The sequence below is a fragment of the Fringilla coelebs genome (assembly GCF_963513975.1).
Source record: "Fringilla coelebs genome assembly, chromosome: 4".
Lineage (NCBI taxonomy): Eukaryota > Metazoa > Chordata > Aves > Passeriformes > Fringillidae > Fringilla > Fringilla coelebs.
The window spans coordinates 68706532-68729624 of NC_140032.1; the positions used below are offsets into that span (position 1 = coordinate 68706532).

General features: G+C 38.3%; 1 protein-coding gene across 10 annotated transcripts in view; it reads left to right on the forward strand.

Moving 5' to 3' along the window:
• The window catches only part of PDE5A (phosphodiesterase 5A), a 106099-nt gene that overhangs the window by 77002 nt on the left and 6004 nt on the right, over positions 1-23093 (forward strand). For 9 of the 10 annotated variants that reach the window (XM_084205208.1, XM_084205207.1, XM_084205210.1 and 6 more), the window contains 16 exons: positions 60-149; positions 1328-1465; positions 1930-1997; positions 4093-4201; positions 5888-5972; positions 8744-8919; positions 10314-10373; positions 13482-13628; positions 15107-15232; positions 16412-16506; positions 19777-19864; positions 20991-21091; positions 21186-21263; positions 21619-21682; positions 21903-21977; positions 22447-22530. In XM_084205208.1, the coding sequence (XP_084061334.1) occupies positions 60-149; positions 1328-1465; positions 1930-1997; positions 4093-4201; positions 5888-5972; positions 8744-8919; positions 10314-10373; positions 13482-13628; positions 15107-15232; positions 16412-16506; positions 19777-19864; positions 20991-21091; positions 21186-21263; positions 21619-21682; positions 21903-21977; positions 22447-22530 (1584 nt within the window). The remainder of the gene's footprint in view (positions 1-59; positions 150-1327; positions 1466-1929; positions 1998-4092; positions 4202-5887; positions 5973-8743; positions 8920-10313; positions 10374-13481; positions 13629-15106; positions 15233-16411; positions 16507-19776; positions 19865-20990; positions 21092-21185; positions 21264-21618; positions 21683-21902; positions 21978-22446; positions 22531-23093) is intronic. The other variant, XM_084205206.1, reaches the window with a different exon arrangement.

A 23093-nucleotide genomic window follows, 5' to 3' on the forward strand; every position in this document is an offset into this window, starting at 1 on the left:
AGAGTTCAAATGCTGTGTGACATGATCTCTGTGAGATGTCGATGTTCATTTGTCTCCAGGATTTTGCGGCATATTTGGCATTTTGTGGAATTGTTCTTCACAACGCTCAGTTGTACGAGACGTCTCTGCTCGAGAACAGGCGCAATCAGGTACGGCCAACAGGTTTGTCCCAGGCATACAGAAATCAGGAGGGTTTGCAAGTAATCAGCACTTCCTCTTCCTGTTCTGTGGCTGCTTTTAATCTCTGTGACTGAATGCTGTGTGTCTCTGCTAAAGCTCTCACGGGCTGCACTGGGAAGAGGCTGGGTGCATTCCAGCCTGGGCTGTGAGAAATGGCTGTCTAGAGGAAGCAGGTAGAGCCATATGTCAGAAAATGCATTCCATGTTAATATACTCGATGTTGCCTGCAGTTATCCTGTGGTTCACCATATGTATTAAACAACCAGAGGTGTCAGACTGCAGAAATTACAGGCAGGAATATCCCTGTGGAATAGCAGAGGGCATACAGACTGTTCCTTTAGGCTATTACCGCTATAACAGTCACTAACCATATTTTCAGTAATGATCAAATGGAAAACTGAATTTCCTTCTGATTGCTATAGCTCTACTTTGCTGCCAGCTTGGTTTTGATGGGTTATTAATGCCATGGCCTTTATGGGTGAATATGCTTGCTCTGTATAATGTGATAATGTTTCAGAGAAAAGACTAGGCAGCAATTCTTTTAAAGTTTTCCTGGTAGGTCTGAGTTTCCAACTATCAGTGTTAGTAAATTGGTTCAAATTTGGACAGTTTATTAAATTCTTTCGTGTTTCTTGTGAGGGAAAAAAATAGAGCATATATGAGCAGCTAAGTCCTTCAACAGCAGCTTTGAAAAACAGCAGACTGTATCTAAATTATGTTTTCACCCAATAAGTTAATTAGGATCTGTTAGAACTACAACCAAGAACAACTGTGTTCAGAAGTGTTAAAAAAAAATCAGTGGTTTGAGAATGCACACATGGGCCATAGGAAAATAGGTTTCTTAAGGGCAAGTAACTCTGTTGTCTGGCTTTCACAGGTTTCATATTAATGTCTAAATCCATTTTGCTTCTCTGACTGAAAACATCAGAGAGCTCATTGTGCTATTTAATTCTTCCATAAAAAGTGTCAAACTGGCTAATACTGACTGTTACCTTGAAATTTTGAGAGCCAAAGCTTACTTCTGGTCACAGACATAAACATTGTCTTCCCTGATTCAGGGGAGAGGAGAAGACTCAAAGATGTCAGTAACAATAATTATTGCATAAATCACAGTTAGTCAAACCCCCACAAATGACCTTTTCTTCAGGTGCTCCTTGACCTTGCCAGCCTGATTTTTGAAGAGCAGCAGTCTTTGGAGGTGATCCTGAAGAAGATAGCAGCCACTATAATATCCTTCATGCAGGTGCAGAGGTGTACCATCTTCATAGTGGATGAAGATTGTCCAGTGAGTATGTTTATTCTGTCTGAAGGCAGAAGTGTTTATTCCCTGGGAGAGGGGTTGGCTTCCCTCCATTCTCATATGTTCTCTTGTAATTTAATTTTCTATCTTTTCTTTCATGGCATCTGCTCAGGTTGGGTGTTGACATGAGAGGTTCTGGCCTTTGTGTAATTATAGAAATTCTGTTCTGACATATCAATTTGGCACAGCTTGTAAATACTGGCATATCTTCTCTGGGTCATGAGTAGAGATTCAAGACACTTCAATGATACTTAAAGTTGTATCAAAAGATACCCTTGTGGTAGGATCCAGTATGCTTGATGACAGATGTGGAATAAAGCTAAATTTTATACTTGTCTGTAGTACAGAATAGGCCTTGATAACTGCAACAAGGTTTTAATGAGTAATACTGTTCTAAATAATGACAACCTTATACACCTGTGTATTCAAGCATCCTCTTGATATTCCAGGATACATTTTCTAGTGTCTTTCACATGGAATCTGAGGAATTAGAGGATTCAGCTGAAAATCTGAAGAGGTAAACCAATTAATTCTGACTTTTGTTCACTTAGGAGAATTCTGAACAAACTTATGCTTTTAATATTCTTTTCATAATAACAGACTTTTTTTCTGCTGGATCCCATGTATTACTGCTATTTTTATAGAGCAGCTTTTCCCCTGAAGTGGGCATAGACCAACTCTCTTGCCTTAAAAAGGTCTCACTGAGCAGAGCAGGAGTAGGGCTTGATCAATTCACTTTGCCAGTCTAAGAACATATTTGTATTTCAAGGCTGAGCTATGGAAATGTGCAGAGGAGCTGGTCTAAAACTGATTTCAAAGAAATCTGTGTTGGATGACTATGTTATAAAGGAGACATATGCAAATTAGTAGATAATAACAAAAATAATGCTTTTAATCAATTATTTTAATCATTATCCTCAACTCATAGATAAGGAAGACTACTCAAAGAACACATCTGACTAAATCAAGACTGGAATCCTGAAGTTCTAACTCTCACTCATCTTTGGGAAACCACTAAGGAGTTTAACTGGGAGGGAAAAAAAGAGATAAAGAGCTGAATTAAAATACCCAGATAAAAGAGTTCCTGAAGTTAGCCTGAACCTCTCTATTGAAGTTTGAAAATAACGGTCTCTGTCATCAAAACCAGTTGTTTCAAATACTGTCAGAAAGAGACATAGTTCTATATAAAATACTCAACTACAGATATTTTGTGCAGAGAGGAAACAGATTTTGAGCCCCTTTGATGTTGTTTTGCAGTAAATATTTATCATATTAATTCCCTATATTAGAGAATGATGTCCAAAGTGTGTGACTTGAGCAACTAAAAGCTGTTGAGCTGTGTTATAGTTTTAGACAGTGTTCAACCAGAAAGTGCGGAGGTACAACAGCCTGGTAAAATCACAGGTGAAAAAGAAAGTTCCTCTTTAGTCCTCTTCTACTCTATAAGAAGGGAGACTTCCTCCTCATTATCCCTTTTATGGTGACTAGTTAATAGACTTAAAATATTTACTGCTTGCATGAGCTGCCAGGAACTTCTCTTATACCTGATAGGGAAGAGGAATCTTGGAGGCTTAGTTGCCTATCAGACTCTTGTTCATGAGAGAGCACAATTAAATGCCGAGGACTGCACTGTGAGTCAACCATTGCACTTACAACTTCTGCTATGCTTGAAGGGCACAATCTCAGGCAAGACCAGAAATATAATGACATGTATTAGATGGGAAGTATTACTTTACATAATATAACATTTCAGGCTTGTTATGCAATCAAGGACACTGAATCAAGCCCCAGATCAGACTGTTTTTCAGAATTGTGGGGCGTTGCCTTGTATGCGTGAAATAATAAAAGAATAATTCCTCTCCTCCAGCCCTGAAACATCCTTACACCAGGAGGATAACAAAAGTTAAGCTAAATGTTGGAGGGAAACTATAGGAGCTTGATGGGAATAGGTTTATAAGTAGGATATATGTCCTCCTCCAAGGCCGGCAAGGGATCGAAGAGAATGAAAATACCTTAAATTGTGGCTAAAAAAGTGGAGATGATTGATTGTGTAAAGATACTTTATGTTCTGATTTGCAATAGACAGTTCTATTTCAGTAACAGAAGCTCCATGTGACTGTCTTTACTTTTAGAACAAATTTGAAATTAACTTAGAAGCAGAAAATTCACAAGTGACACCTGCTGCACTCTCTTGAACTAATATGCAAATTTCGCCCAGTATTGGTTTTTCAGGAGTATCAGATTTATGAGTGCAGTTTGTTTTCAAATAGTTCTGTTTATTTCTGTATAAACCCAGCTGTTCATTCTTTATCCTTCATCTGTGTAAACTGTAGGGAATTGTTTATTTCTTCAGTTTGGTGTTCAGTGTTAATGTTGTTGAACATTAAAGAAATGGTGGAAAGCATGCACCAATCCATGCTGCAGTTTTGTGATGACAGCTGGATTAGGATACAGGATTTGAACTCAGCTCCATTATATATCTATTGTTGTATCTATATATCCTTCTCTCATATGGGAAAGATATTCCTATTATTCCTGCTTGGCATAATGAAATTACTCACTTTTATGCAAAGCACATAATATTATAATAATAATAATATTGTATCCTTCAGGGACTGTGACACAAACAAAATCAATTACATGTATGCTCAGTATGTGAAGAATACAATGGAGCCACTCAACATCCCAGATGTCTGCAAAGACAGAAGATTTCCATGGACAGTAAGTAAAATAAGCTTAAGTTTGAAATTCAGAAATGGAAAATCTTTTTCTGTTTAACTTCTAAACTTTTTTTTTGCTTTCCTCTTATTTCTGTCAAGGTGGCTCCAGTTAAAATGGTGTAAACACACAGTGAGTGTTGGGAGGCTCTCAGAAGTTCCTTCCTTTTTATCCTTTCCTTTCCCTTCTCGTTCTGGCAAAGATTAATGTTAGGGATGCAAGTTCTTTGCTGCAGTGGAGATGGATCAACTTCACTTTGGGAGCTTTTGCCTAACACTTCCTTAAGTGTGAGCTGGTGATGCAGTGGATAACTGAGCACAGGGATACTGGAGAGTGAGGAGGGAAGGTCACTTGGTGAGGCTCAAGTTCCAGTCAGGTTTCCTTCACGGTCATCATCAGCAAAATGCCAACTTTTAATTATGTATTTTCCCATATTATCAATGCAGAAATTAGAAATATGTCTGCTCTTACTGTTATGTTCAAGCCTGTCGGCAAGAAGGGAGAGGAGCTACTGTGGTCCGGCAGATGGCTTTTTACCAAAATTTGTTCTGAGATACACAACAAAGTGATCAGAAAAGACAGTGCTCAGTCTGATTGTTCCAGTAAGTGGAAAGAAGGGGCAGGCTCATGGTGGGGAGCTGGGTTGTTTCCCTTTCTTTTCCTGTGCAAGATTTCTTGGATGTTCTGGAGTGGGTTTCTGTGACAGATTGAGCAACACAGGACTTAAGTTCTCAAACTAACCCTGTCTTAACTGCAGGACTGGAAGTACGGACAGAATCCAATGGACATTCTTTATAGATTAATAAAGAAAGAGATGATGATTTTGAAGACATTTAAAAATGAAATAAATACCTTGAGAATCATGCAAACAAATGTTGGTTGGAAACAGGCTGTCCAGAAGAGTTATTTTGATGCTTTTCTTTTTCCTGGAATTCACCTTATGTATGTAAAAGAAACACATAAAGAGAAAGCAATAGTGCTTTTAGAAGGAATCTGGAAATGTTTTTCAGCACCATAGAGACTACACTTGCACTACTGCAGGAGCAGGGCAGTAGGATAAATGTTTTGAAAGCTGATGCACTCTGACATGAGGGAAATCCCAGGTGTTGCCAGTGCCCTAGAAACCTTGGCGTGCCTCTTTCTTTGGAGGACATTCAACAGCACACTTACCTCATGAAAACCCTGCCAAGATACTCTCTATAGTCCTTGCACAGCAGCAGGGCACAAAGCAACAATATAAAAAAAAAGCTAACCTTTTGATCAGAAATATTAGCATGTGCCCATTTCTTTTGATGCCATGCACAATTCGAGGTCAGACCAAATGTATTTTTTAACAACTGCCACATTATTCCTGGGGCAGTCAGAGCAGAGCTGTGGCCTTTTCTCCCCAGGTGTTTGAAAGGGAGGTGTTATCTCTTTGTTCTAGCCTTCCACTCCCCAAATAAGTTCATCTCCTTCTGTTGGAGCATGGGATATGCTGCAAAGTCCTGGGAAGAGTGCAGAATGCTAACCCAGCTGTAGTAGTTTTCCTGCCTGCTGTTTGTGGGCAAACTCATTGATCACCTGGTTGCTCCTTGAAGGAAGATGTAAGCCAAGAGTAGTTGTGAAGCCCAGCTCTACAGCTTTTCTACTTCAACCACCTGAAAAACAGCTTTTAAAATTGTAACTATTTTTCTGTTTGTTTAACAGAATGACAATGCAGAAAATCTAAGTCGGAACATAAAGAGTTTGCTGTGCACACCAATAAAAAACGGGAAAAAGAATAAAGTGATAGGTAGGTATCTTAACAAAAATAATTCTGTACATTTCATAGATGCATTTATGTGCTCCACGATAAAATCACAGCAACATGCAGTCTGAAGCCAGGAGAGAAGATCCTTAATTATCATGTTCTCAACTAATAAGTCTGCAACTGCAACCTTGAATATAAATTGCTCACCTAATAAGCTGCTAAAGAGTAGAGAATGAGTGTCAACCTTTGTTCCTGGCATCAGTAAGCCCCACAAGCAAACAGAAAACAAAATATACCAATTCTTAGATAGGCACATGGATCCAATTTCATCAGCTTTAAAAAATTTGGCAAGTAAATATTAAGAGTTCCAAGAATGCCTTTTTAATGATCTTAAAATAATTTTCTTTGAGAATGATGGCAAAACTGCATAGCCCAATTTATAGAGTAAATATGATGTCCCTTTTTTGTGACAGATTTAGTTTTTTAACATCTGAGGCAGAAAGAGAAACCTCATCTTTATCTAATAGAGTTCTCTGAAATTTCTTTTGCTATTAGCTTCTTTCATGAGTTCTTTTATTACTTTAAATATTACTTTAAATATTCCAACAAACCCTAGAAGACCAAAATGAAGACTGAACTGTGGAGCTTTAATTAGGGATATTTCACCATGCTGCGAGCTATTGATAATACAGTTGCATCTACTTTTTTTTTTTTCTATTGGGATTTTCTATTGAAGTTCAAACTGAAACTTTCAGTCAGGCCACCCATTTAGGTGGGCTTTTCAAATCTGAGTCATTCTTATTGGGAAATGTTCTTTGAAGTATTTTACAGTTTCGCATCTGCCTCATGTTCAATTATTTAATAGGGCGAGGTCAAGAAGTTGTCTTTGGGATAGTACCCAGAAGTTCCTTTACAATATTAGATAGCACTATGACTATTATTATAAGTCTGGTTTCTTTTTAAAATTATTTGTAAGATTAGGATACCCCAAATCAGATTTTGGGAAGTGGGATAGGGGTAAGAAAAACTGTCCACATGAAACCCAAGCAGATCTTACTAGCGAGAAAGAATGAAAAGAACTTTATTCTCCTGACTTGCACATTTCTCAGGTATGTAGTGAAAGCTTTACAGAATCTTGCTGTGATTTTATAACTCTGTCCCAATGAAAGACTTTGGAGTTCCTTAATTTGTAATCAATGGACTTCTCAGTGCTTTGGGGAAGCTTTTGAAAGAGGTTAGTTTTAAGTAATACACAGTATATTTATTGCAGTTCTCTAGTTTTTTAAGAGACGTTTATGTTCAAATACTGTGTCTTTTAAGAATTCATTTACTTTTGTGGCATATTCACTTTTGGGTCTTAATCTTGTGTTCATTACATCACAGTTGCTATGGAAATAATTATAATGTCATAAGCAGAAACAGAAATCTGAAGGTCAGTTTTATGGGATTTTCCTGAAGAGCTTAGTAATCAGCTTCTTTTTTCCCAGGGAAAGTTAATCTTGTTCCTCATTTGAATGAATTCTTTTCTAATGGGATTATGTGATTCAATGATCCATTCCTTTCCATCTCATTCCATAAAGGTTCCGAATTCTGTTTGCCATATTTAGATACCCCAATCCCTGTCATTACACTCAACGGTTACAGCTGTAGTGGTCTTGGTCTCTCTTGAGAGGAGGCTCTGACACTAAGTTCCCCAAACAGAATACAATTTGGAAACAGGACAATGTTGCATTGTCACCAGGCATCAAAACTTGTGAGGCCAACATTCTTCTAAAACCACAGTTTGTGTCTGCTGCATTTTTTTCCTTAGTTTTATTATCTGCTATAATAGGGAAGATGCACACGTGGCAACTTTTTTCAGAATTTTTAATTTGCAGCTGGCTATCTTGGCACTTGGCCAGGAAAATGCAAGTTTTTTGCTCCTGGCAGTGAGAAAACATTTGGAGTCTATTAAGACAGTACTCATCGCCAAAGACAACATATTCCTGTAATTCATCTGCTTTAATTAATATGCTGACCTTAGCAGGTAAAACTAAGGGCAGGTGTATTTCTGAATTTCCCCCTGCTCACAGTGGTGTCAGGGATTTAAACGGCAGCAAGGTGTGGTAGAAGTTACCTGTCAGACTTCTTCAATGACATGTGTGCAGAAAGGGCCAGAAATTCTTAACAGAAAATTAAGAAATGTAAATATCAGCACATTTGAACCTAAGCTGAATTCAGTCAGATGTTTCTCAAAGAGTTCAGTAGTATTTGCAAGAGGCTGTAATTCAACCACATCCTCAAAAAAAAGGCCGAGTGTACTTTAGCTTTGAACCTCATATTGGGTATTCCCTGTTTAGCTCATTTACTTGAAAAAATCCTAGTACTGGCTCAAATGAGGAAGAGAAAACTGTGTACCACTGTTCTGACTTTGATAAATGTTCTTTTGGCATGGTTGCAAAAATTTAATTAGCCTCCAAAGGACAAATTGTCTTTAGGGATTAAATCAATCTAGAATAGTATTAATAATAAAAGTTGGGATGAAAACCACCCTAGAATTTCACAGGACAATCAAATCTCTGAAGTCCTACATTTTTGGTTTACAAATCCTAATAAGTACTTTTGAATTTATTACGTATATATAAAAATTTAAAACTTATTTTATAATACATTAAAACTGCCTTTGGGGGGGAAAAAAGGAAAGTACTACAGCATTTTTATGTGTCACTTATGTATGTTGGTGGTTATACTGTAGGCTTATCTGTCCTAAACTTAATTCTTGATAGTGATATGCTCTCTGTATTACTTCCTTCTGTTTCTATGTCCTGACATAGGGGTTTGCCAGCTTGTGAATAAGATGGAAGAAAACTCAGGGAAAATCAAGGCTTTCAACAGAAACGATGAGGAGTTCCTGGAAGCATTTGTCATCTTTTGTGGCCTGGGGATCCAGAACACACAGATGTACGAGGCTGTAGAAAGAGCCATGGCCAAACAGATGGTGACACTAGAGGTGAGATCAAATCTAGGTGGTCCTTAATTAGCCCCAAACAGATCCTAATGTTCCCCAGACCCTCTCTGTTCTGCATGTAAGTGCAGCTACTCACAGGGACACTCAGCAGAGATTGTTATCCCTCAGGAGAGCAGCATTTGGACTGTTGAGTTACTCAGGAATTTTCTGCTTGTTTCTGACTCTGCCAGCAGACTCTTTATTTGGTATTGTGTCCTAACTTTACTCCTGAGATTTAGTGGGGAGCTGGAGGCATCTCTTCCTCTCCACGAGGCTGCATGCTAGCAGCACGGTGGGTGTGTTCTGCTGCGTAGGAAAGGGGAAATGGTTTGGCAGATTAAGGGGCTTCCTCTTCTTGTCTGAGGGGTTTTGTGATGATTTTGGCTCAGTCCTTCAGACAAACCAGTGTGAGGAGTTAACAGCAGCATTACTGTAGATTCTCAGCAATTTCCTCAGACTCCATCAAACCATATCAAGATGAACATCATCTGGTCACAGCCTTTAAATTGGTTCCTGTTAAGCTTCACAGCTGAAGAGGGCTTTAGTCTGAGAAACTGAATTACTCAGGGGTGATAACTTGAAGCAGAAAGTGAAAAATGTGTAGACTTTGGATCTCCTAACATCCATTATGTAAACAGTGTTTGCAGAGCTCCTAAAATGGGATTATGTGCCCTGTGGCCTCTAAAAGAAACATTACAGTTCTCAAATAAACCTGTATTAGGTCATGTTAAATAAAAAGCTGGTAAAACAATTGTCCAAATCATTTGCTTATATGGCAAATTAGCAATTCTATCTCCAACCATAGCACTTCATAGATACTATTGGAAGTTTCAGCCAGATTATAGATTAATGTATTAATGGGTTCTTTACGAAACAATAAAACTCTGTAACACTTTCATGTCATATGTTCTCAACAGTTAAAAATCTGAGCTTATTTTTTTAATTTAAAATGAATGTATTGTCTTTCAGACTTCTGTGCCAAGTTTCAGTTAGGGTGAAACTTTCTTTCGTGTCTGAATAAACTCTTGAAAGAATTACTATGGCTGTAATGTCAGGCCCATAATAAGAGCTGTTTCGTGTATTATTTGCCTTTGAAAGTGGGCCATGAAAACTTTTCAAAGAGAAAGTGAGAGTTCTTTGCTCTTTCATAGAAGCTATTTATGTTTTCTTGGCCTAATTATCTCAAGAAGATTCTGTGCTGTGGGAGATCTGTAAAAGATGCAGATATTTCCCCATATGCATTCAGAGAGCTCCCCTAAAACTGGCTCAGGCCCTACATGAACAGAAGATTTCATCAGCAAATGCAGTGGAATGCTGAGAAATCTGCTCTAGGAAAAGTACCTTGTTATCACATGGCTCTTTTGTTTGTACTAAGGGCTGCTTTTTTCTTCCCATAGGTTCTCTCATACCATGCTTCTGCTGCTGAGGAGGAAACGAGGGAGCTGCAGGTAACAGTGGTAATTGAATTTTTTACTATTACTTTAAAAATATTGCTTCAGCAGAACAACCAAGAGCAGTACTGTACACAGATGTCATCCCTAAAGGGGCAGAAGCATATGTCCCAGAAATAAAAATGACAGTGAAGCTCATACTGATAGGTTCCTGAGCTGAATCACATAAAAGGGAAATATTACAATGTCTACAAGGAGAGACAAAAGCTGGCCAGAGCACTGTGAGACCCAGACCTGTGCTGACTGATTTTTCTCAGGGGTTTGAGACAGTCACTGGTGCAATGACAGTATCAAACTCATAATGATTAAGTATTCCAGAAGCAAAATGTTGAGAACTCTTCATTCTGCAGCTAAGTCTGAATGCTGTATATCTTACAGCTTTGGTTCATTTCAAATATCCCAAGTATGGCTGCAGCTTTATGGCCTTACATATAAATTCTGTATTGAATTTTTAATGCAATGATTAAAAATTTTTTTTATAGTTGCTTTTCTGTGCAGTGTCCTGTTCTGCTTATGTTTAATTCTGTGTTTTGAAGCCACTGCCTAAGGAATAACTATAGCGAGGATTTCAAGTGCATTTCAAAGCACAGCATGTGCTTAGGTTTTCCAAGCCTTCAGCAGCTATTCCAGGGAAATAACATTACCCCTGCTGCACAAAAACAAACAGGAGGGATGGAGGGGAAGGAAGGCATAGGGGACCATGAGCTAGGCAGCATGGGACTGGTCTGGCCAAGTGGCACAAGGTGTGAGAATAAGGATATTTCTAGAACAGTGTCACATGGATTTTGGAACCTCAGTCCTACCACACTGCTGCTCATCAATAAAGAGCCATGACAAGACCAGAGTGCAACTCCTCCCCTAAGGTTTCTCCTCAGGGCTTGTGATGTAATCTTTGTGGTTCCACTCTTACTGTTCAATGAAACAGAATCATAGCAAACCCAGAACTGGGCCAGTGTCCGCTGGCATGGCTTAACTGTCCACAGCTTCTTACCACAGTCCTGGCCTGTGTCAGCCACTGCTTCCAAGGTGATACCAGAGCACAAGCAGAGGCCTTTTATTTGCACTCAGAAAATTTTGATTTTAGTTTTTATTTTTGCACTCATGTTGTAATATAAAGATGGCCAAAATAACGTGATTTTTTTTTTTCTGGATACACCTTTTGCTTCCAAACAATCTGAAAATACATACTTATCAGGGAGTTGGACTAGAAGATGGTTGTAGGGCTCTTCCAACTGGCACTATTATATTCTATTAATTATCTGCTTATGGAATGGGCTGCAGTCAAATTTTTTACTTTAATCATCATTTCCAATGCATCAGTGACCTCCTTTGAGCCTGGGTACTGTCTACAACCTGTGTTTTATCATCCAAAGCAGATGAAACAAAGCAAAACTCTTTGTAGTTGCCACACAGAGATCCTACATTTTCCATAGAATTCTTTTTGCTGCTAATGTATTTACAGAACCTATAGCTCAATAAATTGAAATTAAAATAGCTGATGAACTTTTGTGCTGTAAAACAGGAAGCAGAAGGCTCTAGTGACTTCATTAAATGAAAAAGGAAATAGCTAATCTGGTTAAACAACACTATAAACTGTTATAGAGTGCAGGGTTTTTATATTTCAGCTGAAATGAAACTTACTCTTGTGGCTGTAAAAGGCAGGAGATCAAGGAAGGGAAAGATAAATTATGAATGAAGTGAGGCATGAGGTGTTCTTTTGAGCTCTTTCCGTGTCCTTGCAGTCCCTCTCCTTGTGAAATCCCAGCCTGCAGTTGCAGTTTTTCAAAATTATGTCAGTAGCTTTGCTGAACAGTTGCATTATTTACCACTGGACATGCAGGCCTCTGATGTATTCACAGATGAAATCCCACATGAATCCAAACAGGGACATAAAATTAGTGGCAAAAGAAATGTGTAAGAAGGGTGCGTTTTTTCCGTGTCAACACTCTTTTTCATAATCTTCTGTGACTTCCTGATTCTGACACACAAGGGAGAGGACAGTGAACTGATATGGAACAGAGGCTGGCAGCCATAGTTCTATGGATTTGCATGTTATGTGGACTGATGTTGTAGATGATGACAAATGCTTCCTTTTCAGTTCCTCAGCCTTCTGGGACACCGCTGCCCACACTGGAGAAATGTTTTTCCCCAGAATTACAAAGAGGAAGATAAACACAAATGTTTATTTCCTTCACCATTTCAGATTTACCTGATTTTCTTTGGACCACGCTCATATTGAGGTGAAACAGCTCTAAAGCACTAGCACTGAGAACCCCACCTTTTATTCTACTGCAGAAAATGATACTACATTTTGTTCTATAGTATAAGATTTAGCATTCATTTTGTTAGTGTGAGAGTTAATATGAGACTTAGCACGACCTCAACACTGGTATTTTGAAGGGCAATGAATATAAATACTCAGTATTTTATAACTAGAAAAGGAATGTAATAGATGGAGATATTACTGACAATTAAAAACTCGGATTTAAAAATATACAGGATAGCAGGTGTATTCTGTACCTTGTAGTTTCAAATTTCACACTGAAGGTTTATGGTTGTATGCAAACTGAACCAAAACCACTGACCGTGGGTTTTAAAGATTACTGATCACTAATGAACTCTAATTTTTCAGGTTTCTAGCCCTGAGAAAGCTCTGCCCATGGAATGTTCTGACTCCCATCATGCTGAACGTGGATTCTGTTAGCAAATCTGTTTTACTGACATCTCTTTCCTCACAATTTTTAGAAAAATGCCAACAGTTATGGATTTTGCTATCTGCATATCCATAAGAACAAACATGTAACTCCACTGCCTTATTTTCTCCTTCTCCCAGTTTCATCAATACTTTTGGTTACAATTTGCCTCTGGTGATTTAGACTGACCAGGTAATTCTACCCTTTTTCTCTTGGTCTATGGAAAAGTGCTTCTTAAATCCAAGGTAAAAAGGTAATGTTAAACAAGAGAGGCATGGGGAAGTAAATGAGAAGCAATCATCAGTTTTCCGTACCACATGAAGGTAAAATTAAACTTGTAATTAGTCTGTTGAAAAAGCAGGTATTTGTTCTGCTCTCTCTCTGCCCTAGTGCTAAGCTGTGTTCTCTCATTCTTCTCCAGGCTGCTGTAGTGCCATCTGCACAAACTCTCAACCTGACTGACTTCTACTTCAGTGACTTTGAGCTGTCAGATTTTGAAACAACACTGTGCACAATTCGAATGTTCACAGACCTCAACCTGGTGCAAAATTTTCAAATGAAACACGAGGTATGGTTGCTGCCAAATACTACCCCACAGAAATAGACAGCTTAATTATTAGGAATTCAGAGCAGTGACATAATCTCACTGTAAATAGAATTGGACATCTGCATTAAGGAGTAATTAGCAAACAAGGAAGCCATATGAACAATTGGAGTCTGTCCTGAGTTTGGTTCTGCTGAAAGATTAATCATTTTACAGTCTATGATTAATAGACTGGAAAACAGAATACTGAGGGGGAGAGAGGATAGCAACTTCTTATGAAGTGAAGAACTCTTACAAAGAGGACAAGAACATTGTTCACATGTTCATATCAGGTAGTAATTACCTTAGTCTTTCCCTACAAAATAATGGATTAGAGATTAGGAGGAACTTCATGGTTATGGAGACAGTCAAGAGTGAGGCAGATGATAACTTAGATGGGCTGGGGGAATTTCCCTGAAGGTTTTTACCAATACATCTGTCAGAGTTTCAAGACAGGTAAACAGAACATCTCTTCAGACTCTTCCACTCAGTGCACACAATATCTCATTGTAGAAACCTTCATTTCTAAATACCTTATTTTTGCTTTATAACGTTTGCAAAAAACCCATCAAATTTTATATCAAAATGCAAGATTAACTTGTTAGGGCTTCATAGGTAAACACATTAGTTAAAGAAAGCATGTATTTATTGTCTAGACCAGCAGTTTATAGATCAATTTAGATTAGTAGTGTCCAAGGGCCAAAAGTGCTGTATTACCTAATCTGATCTCTTGAACATCCTAGTACTTAGCCCTCTGTAGTAAGGTGAACAACCTTAAGGAATATGTCCCAATATCAAATTACTACCTGACCTTCATACCTTTTACTTCCTTACAAAAAAAAAAAAAGGTAGGAAACAAGTGTGTGTATGTATGTATATATATGTGTGTATATATATAAAATTTTATAACCCACAATTTCTAATACTGTTGAGTAAAACATCCAGGACACGCTTTCCTCCTGCTTAAAAGAGAAACTACCCCGCAATGCAGTAATCTTTCTATCATACTTATTTGCTTTCGAAAGTCCAATTCTGCTTGGGTTTTGACAAGCTGATAGGAGGGAAAAGCTGCCTGTTCATTTTCAAAACAGCTCTTAAGAGGATTCAATAACTAAATAAATTTTCTCTATCAAATATGTCATCATAAACAAGAGGTTTTTTCCTCCCAGCTATCTTAACATAGTTTCTGAATTAACAGCAGTGCCTCTGACATTAGCATTTAGCCCTTAGCAATAAAACCCCAAACCCTCAAGTATGACACACTCAAACAGGAGCTGTACTAGTGGGTGTAAGCCTCTTCTTATCTATGTTCATAGTTACAAGCATGTTACAGCTGAACTTGAAATTGAGTTAAATGGATTTTTTTTTTTTTAGTAAGAGTTTCCAAGTGGGATTAAGCAAGTTAGAATGTATTAGAATTCTGTTCTTATGAAAACACATTTGTGTGATGCTGTTTCTTAAAGGTTCTCTGCAGGTGGATTTTAAGTGTGAAGAAAAACTATAGAAAAAACGTTGCTTATCACAATTGGAGACATGCCTTCAACACAGCACAGTGCATGTTTGCTGCTCTGAAATCTGGGAAGATTCAGGTACACTTACGGTTCCTCCATTAAGACAAATTCTCTAATGATGCACAGCTCTGATTGTCATGTCAGTAAGATGTCCGTTATTCCATGGTATTCCCAGTGGAATCTTGTGCAGAAGACTTCTGGCTATGAGGGCTTGAGTTGTGAAACTGCTGCCATGGTTTTTTGTTCTGTGTTTCAGTTAAATCTCTGGAAGTGGTTATCCGGATGTTCCCAATGGGAATATCTCAAATAAGGCATGTACATGGTTATGTCCTTTTTTAAAGTTAATGCTTATGCTACAAGCAAGTCAAAAAAGTGGAGAAAAAAAAGGCTGACCCATTTTCAGGACGTTTCCTTAAAATTTTGAACAGGAATTTTTCAGGTTGAAATGCAAAGCCAAGTACAGCTTCAGATACACAACACTACATAAAAACATAGAAATAAATATTTAAATGTTCCTTCCAAAGCTTTTGAACAAATTTTCAACCTTTCATTTAAAAAGACACCTAATAATTTAAAAAACAACCTAATTGTTCTGATTAGGGCTAGATGATCCTCGAAATAAATAAAACACTGATTCTAATTTCTTCCAAAACAAGTTTTTAGGTTTTGGTTTTATATTCTTGTAGGAAACAGAATGTTTCTGTTCATTCTGAATAAATGTGTCATTTAAATATTTGTAGGCCAAAACCCAATACCAATGAGGAAGAGGCATTTCTTTCCTCTACAAACTATCTCACTAATGAAAATGACAAAAGGTGCTGAAAGAGACCAAGGCAAGGACATCCATCTTCCTCCCCTGTTCGAATGGACGTGGTAGTTTTGCTCTGTGTGCGGTTGAGCAATCTCTGATGATCCTGATAGTTTGCCTGCTATTTTTGGAATCCTGACAGTCTCCACTGCAATTTCCATAAATTGTTTATTCTTAACTACACTGGATTCACTCCCTGCTGATTCTCATGTCCTAGATTCTGGAGTCTGAACAGCATTGAACATAATTCAATTTTTTTTTTTAGTTTGAGGGCAAAGGCAAGCACTGGGAGATGCATCTTCCTAGCAGAAACATAAAATCAATCATTTCCAAACTGAGTTGTCTTTTGACTCTACTAAGAGCAGGTCTCATTATTCAGAAAGCACATGTAAAACACATTGTAGTAAATAAATCCACAACTCACTTGTGGCATTACTCTTTGCATACAGAGCAAACTGACTGACTTAGAAACGCTGGCTTTGCTGATAGCAACTCTGAGCCATGATCTGGATCACAGGGGAGTTAACAACTCTTACATACAAAGGTAAGTGGGGCTGAGAGAAGTGAAATAAAAACAAGTGAGTGAAAAAACACAAGCACAAAGCTAAATTAGGTACAACCTTTGATGGTGTGGGGCTGTGCAAAGGAGCAGGTTTTCACAAAGCAGAAAGTGTAAGAACAGGCAGAACGATTCATGAGTCCAAAGATATAGATGCACAGCCTTAGTTGCTGACTAATTATGATGGCAGATTAAGTGAACCCTTTGTTATGCAGGGACACTTCCTGCTCCCAAAGTCCCCTCCCTGATTTCCCATCAAGTGACACCAAAAGGCTGCAGCTTCCAAGTGACAATATGTAGGAAATGTGCAGCTTTTCAGATCACTCCCTGCCCTACCCAGCTGCTCACTTCTTGTCCAGGCCAACACAGCACTGAGGTCTGCACCCCTCTGGTACAGAGGTGTCTCCCCACTGTTTTAAACCCAGATTGTTTTACTCTTGGTTTAGCCACATTTTTCCAGAATTCTAAGTTGTTTAGAATAAGTTACATAGTTAAAATCGCATTAAAAATGTATCATTGTTTTGCATTGATTGTGGGTTATCTGTACTGTTTAACTTTGATCCCATCTGGAATTACAGAAAGACCTTTACAATACAAAAAGGCAAAAAATATTTAAAACACTGAAAAAATATTTTTACTAAACAAAATATTTTGGTTTGAAGTTATCAAAATGAAATATTAGAGTAAGTCTAAAATTTTCCCCATAATTTGATTTTTAACTAAAGATACTGGGTTTTAGAATTTATTAGGAGTTTGAAATCTGCCCAATCCAGTGAATTTGATATCACTTCAAATAACAATATACAAGTCTTCAGTTTATTTTAAGTGTGGCTTAATGTGATTCCTGTGATATGGCAGTGTGTCCTGGTCTGACCAGAGATGGGCAAAAGATACCCAGAAATGTGCATCTTCTTCTGACAGAGCTGGAGAATGGTTTTGAACTGACCTGTGAAGAAGTGGTCTGCTGTTCTCACTATGTGTAAAGTAAGATCATAGGGGAGGAAAAACTTATTTAAGGTACACAATACTGAAAGGCAAAAAAAAAAGTAAGCTGAAGCAGAACTCCTGCATTTCAGATGTATGTGTTTGGAGTAACACTGACTGATGTGTAAAGAAAAAAACAAACTCCACAACATTGGAAGAGAGATCTTTTTCTAGTTTGGTAATAGAGGATTCCAGCGGTAACTGTAGCCTCACAGCGATTAGAACTAGTTAGCTATTTTTTGCTTTATTTATTTAAAAATAAATTTCCTGGAAGACATCTGGAGATGCGTCATCTCCTCTCAAAAATGTCCTGGGAAAGTGTCATAGACAGCAAAATCTAACATTTACACATGCTGTAAAGCTGAGATGGCTATAGCTTAATAATTCCGTTCTCAATAGGAAGTTCCATGAATTTCTCTTTTAAACCTAAATACAAAAGTTATTTCTAGGAACAGATCCCTTTTGTTTTTTCCTTTGAAGCAGGGAGGGTAGATATTCAGTGTATGATTCTTTTCTTAAGCAGCAGAGTTTCAAAAATTGAAATGGTCCTGGCAGTAGGAGTTACAGAAAGGGAACTGCTTGAAAGCCTTTTGGTAGTTATGTGGGGGGGGGATGTTATTTTCCTTTTTGCTCCAATCCCACATGCAAAGTAGGAAGCACAGAAAGCTGCGTAACCAAACCCCTGTGCTCAGAAAGCTGCTGTGCCCTTTGGCCTGTAGTGGGGACTTGACAGAAGTGCCACTGCAGAAGTCAGACCTGAATGCATTTCCAGCCCCAGTCAGGGTCTGCGAGTACTAAGCAAGTTCCAGTTTGGAGCAAGACTTGGGAAGATAACCTAAGAGATTTCTCACATATTTCTCTCTCCAGTCAGCATGAACTCTGGGACACACAATATGCATCCCACTTCATTCAATAGGAATTTCAGCCAGCATGTGTTGGCACCATCCTGTGGTTTGTTTCCTTACAGAAACACAAGAGTACATTTGCTCTACGCCCCTTTCGTGGTGGTCTCAGAGGAGGTGCTGGGCAGCCAGCCCATATTCCTCAGGGGCTTGCATCCTTTAATCTTCTTTTCTGGGTTTTTGTTTGTCTTTCCATCTTTCTCTCCACATTTTTGTGCTTCTTAAATCCCCAGAGTCTCCTCTTATGACTTGTATTTGAGCCTCTCTGCAGTCACTCACTCAATGACCCAATCCTGCAGCCACTAAGTCTTGTGAATGGTCTTTAACCATATAGAAAGTCTCATGGAATTATATGCTAAAAGAGCTACTGACATGATTAAACATGTGTAGGTCAGATTATAATCAGAGCAACAGATCCAGGATCATCAGCAAAATAGACTTCCAAAAAAATCCAGATTTAGTTGAAGAGCTCACATGAGTAATGTGGGACCAGGGGCTGAAAATTAAGACAGAGCAGCAAAAACCAAGAACTGTATTATGCAACAAGGAACAGGGAGAAATTGGACTTCCTCAAGAGAGAAGGAATTTCTCTACTTTGACTAAAGGTACTCAAATTCTACTCAAATAGAAAATTCTATTTTCTAAACTAAGATGCTTTTAAGTTTTGCACTAAGGTATTTTTAAGTTCTGTACCTACAAAATTTGGTTTCCTGCTTTTTTTTTCACTGCCTGTAGAACAGTCAACATCACTGTTGGCCTCTAAGCAGTTTCCCTTTTGGATTTTACCCTGGGCAAAGGGTAGGTAACAATGTTGCAGTAGTTTGGTCATGACAATAGTGGTGATGAAACACCAGTACAGTCACTAACACTAGGAAATTAGAGATAAACATTGATAAACATTTTGGGCCCAGCATCATATTGCACAGAGGTCAGCAGGAATTTTTCCATTGGTATCAGTGGGTTTCCTGTTAGGTTTGCATTATTACTTACAATCTCAGCAGCTGAGCTGACTAAATATGACAGGTGGGTTAAGAACATTTGGTTTAAGAATATTTAAGAACATGTTTCAGAAACCAAAACCATCTCCTAAACTGTGCTTGTGAATGAACTGTGTTACCTTTGCTTTCTATAGAGCAACTTTCACTCCTTATGTAACCTTGTATTACATTGTCACTACTTGCAAGCAGCTGGTCTCTACAGGTAGAGAAGGCAGAACACCAGAGCTGTTAAGTGCTCTGACGAAGGAACACCATTATCTTTTTATCCATATTCCTACAAAGAGGAATATGGATAAAAAGGGAAGGGGAAGTTATTTCTGGATCACTAATATGTTTGTCTAATTTGATTTCTCCATCTTTTTCCTCCTCAGAAGCGAACATCCACTGGCTCAGCTGTATTGCCACTCAATCATGGAGCATCATCATTTTGATCAATGCCTTATGATCCTGAATAGTCCAGTGAGTGCCACATTGCTGCTTATGCTGAAGGAAACTATTTTACTTTCTATTTTTAGCTTCTGGATAGAATCCCACCCTTATATGTTCTAAAGTGCTCTTTATTCCTTTTTGGGTAAAGAAAGCAAATGCAGCAACATGGAAATCACAGTTCTGTTGCTGAGTGCTACCAAAGCCTTCCAAGTGCTGCCTGATAAGGGAAGCCTTGCTAACATGCTTCTGAGTACTTGCTTCCTTGGACCGAAGGAAACAAAAGGCTTTGTGCCATTTTCACGACCTCTTACCCTCTTACGAACCACCAAACAAACCCCAGCCCTTCCTCTCATTTCAAAAACATTCCAGCCTACACATACACAAAGCAGCCCTGATGAGACCAAACCAAACACTGCTTGTGTTGACATTCCAAAGTGAAGCCAAATCTAAGTTTAGTAAATATGCAAATAAAACTACATTCTTCTTGTTTGCTGCTATTAACTAATTCTCAAAAGCAGTTATTTAGCATTCACAATCCTTCCAAAGGACTGCTCCTTTTGTGCCACAGGTTGTGGTACTTCTGGTATCCTTTGTATTGTAGTGATCCTTTCCTATTCAGGTGGGCAAATATGGAAAAACAATTGAGGCAAGTTCCACTTCACCTGCTCTGTAGTGCTTTGGTTTAGCAGGGGGCTGCTGAGTTCATACTTTTAGTTAATAACTTGTTATTTATGCCACTTCATAAAAGGAAAATGTTTTCATTTACTAGAGGTGTATCGACAGGTATGGGAACCTGTTATAATTCCTGTGCTTCAGGGAGGGGAAGGACGAGGAAAGAGAAGCTGTGATATAGCCAGTGACAAATTTAATTTTAATGAATGAAATGTACTTGAAGGCTTTGATGTTGCTCTGCTTGCAGTTTCATTTTGTAATAGTCAATGCTGATGTTGCTGCTGTGCAGCTTTCTGCCATTACTCAGGAAGACTGGAAGTTTTATTTTTAAACTAGGCAATCTGCAAGAGGAGGGAGGGTAAAAGAATGACCTCAGATATCAGCAAGCAACTCGTAACAATTTGGTGATTTAGAGACACTTAAGCAGACTGGTGTGCTGTTGCCCTTTTTACTGATAGCAATGATTTTGGCTTTTTTTGAAAAGGGAAATCAGATTCTCAGCAGCCTTTCCATTGAAGAATACAAGGCTACACTGAAAATGATAAAACAAGCCATTCTTGCCACAGACCTGGCACTATACATCAAGTAAGTCAGAAGAAACTTTGGCTGAATAATCACTGCTGGATATTTGCACCATGTCAGCATCCTGCAAAATCTCTTGTTTTAACTTCTTTTTAAGGAGGAGAGGAGAATTTTTTGAACTTCTAAGGAAGAAGCAGTTTAATTGGGAAGATCCCTCACAAAAGGAGCTATTTCTGTAAGTAAAAGCAGAATAATCATGAAATCAGTTAATATTAGTGGGTAGACAATTTCCCATGCCATGTTGCTGTGAAATTCATTAAACCCAGCAGGTCTTTGTGCTCTGGGCCTGTATAAGCTGGCATTGTCACATAGATCCCTGAACTCCCTGAGTCTGAACTACTAAGTGTACAACCTGTATAAGAAACTTTGTTAAATAGTATGTGGAGTTAGATTTATAACTTGCCTTTAATTTCACTTGTTTTTCTGACTTGATGTTCCTTGAAATTCTATATTCTATTTTCCTAGTCACTCAACTTGGTGGCTACATACATTTCATGTAATTTATCCCTTTCTTTCTGTTTGTTCTGCAGAGCAATGCTGATGACTGCTTGTGACTTATCAGCCATAACCAAACCATGGCCAGTTCAGCAACGGGTGTGTGTTTGATTTTTAAGGTTTCTTAAATGCAAGCTGCTTTAAAGTTTGTTTCCTCTGCCCAGTCCTTACTGCAAAGGCAGTGGTGGAATGCTGCACTGGAGTCTCACAATGTGTGTGGGGGGGCTAATGTGATGTGTCCTAAGGGGACATGGGAACCACTCTTGTTTGTAGGCAGCTAGCGAACTTGTAGAGCTCTCAATGAGTGAATCTCTTACAGATTGCTGAGCTTGTGGCTACTGAGTTCTTTGATCAAGGAGATAAAGAGCGGAAGGAACTCAACATAGAACCCACAGTAAGTGGTATCTCTTGCAAAATATCTTTTGGAATCAGCACTTAAAATTTTTCCCACTGACCACAGTACAGGACCAGCTCCTTCCTTGGCTTCCTAGAAGCCAATTTTGTTCTGTGGTTCCAAAACAACAATAGTGTGTCATTATTTTTGAACCAAAAGGTTATTTCTCTTAAGTCAGTATTACTAACTGGACTAGGAAATACATTCCTTTATTGGTACCTATATGCAGCTATCCAAAGCCAGTAAGTTTGCCTGGATATTTGGGCTCCGTCAACCCAAAGCCAGTCTCCTGAGGGAAGTCATGCAGTCCAATTCCCGTCCTTCTAACACCTGCAATGATACCCCACTGTGCTGAGCTTGCTGTGCTGTTTAAGGTGCTGCCTTTTAATTCCAGACTCTCTCTTTGGTTTTGGTTGGGTTTTATATTGAATGCATTTAAACACAGAGCTTGTTCACTTATTATCTGCAGGATCTAATGAACAGAGAGAAGAAAAACAAAATTCCCAGCATGCAGGTTGGATTCATAGATGCTGTTTGCTTGCAGCTGTATGAGGTATGGTGCCTAAGGAAGAACAGCAAATATCTGAAACCAGAGCTGCTCACTGGTAGACACAGATTTACAATTAGAATAAAAATCAAATTAAAAACTAGCCCCTTAGAAAATATTTTTTCATTTTATATTACATATGGTTCATTATTCTGTTGAAGAAATTATTATTTTACTATTAATAATTAGTTGTATATTTGTCTGATTAATGTGTTTTGTCACAAATTTTTTAAACCTAGTTAAAATGCTGTACTCTCTGCAATTGGTGTTATGTCCTTGGGTTACATGTTGGATTATCAGGGAAAGTCACAAAACTAATGCTTTGACCTCTAAGAAAAGAATGGTATCCAGATAGTGCATTGATAGAAAGGGTTTACAAGTTTTAAAGAATTCAGAGTTCATGATACAAAAGGTGATATTCTATGTATAGGAAATTGACCCAATTTTAACACTTCCTATCCCATTATTTTCCTTCTCTTTCATCACACACCAAAGCATTGCATGAGATAATTCACTGAAATGCTTTTTTTGTCCTGGTCACAAACTGTATGAGAAGCTGCTTGGTCAAA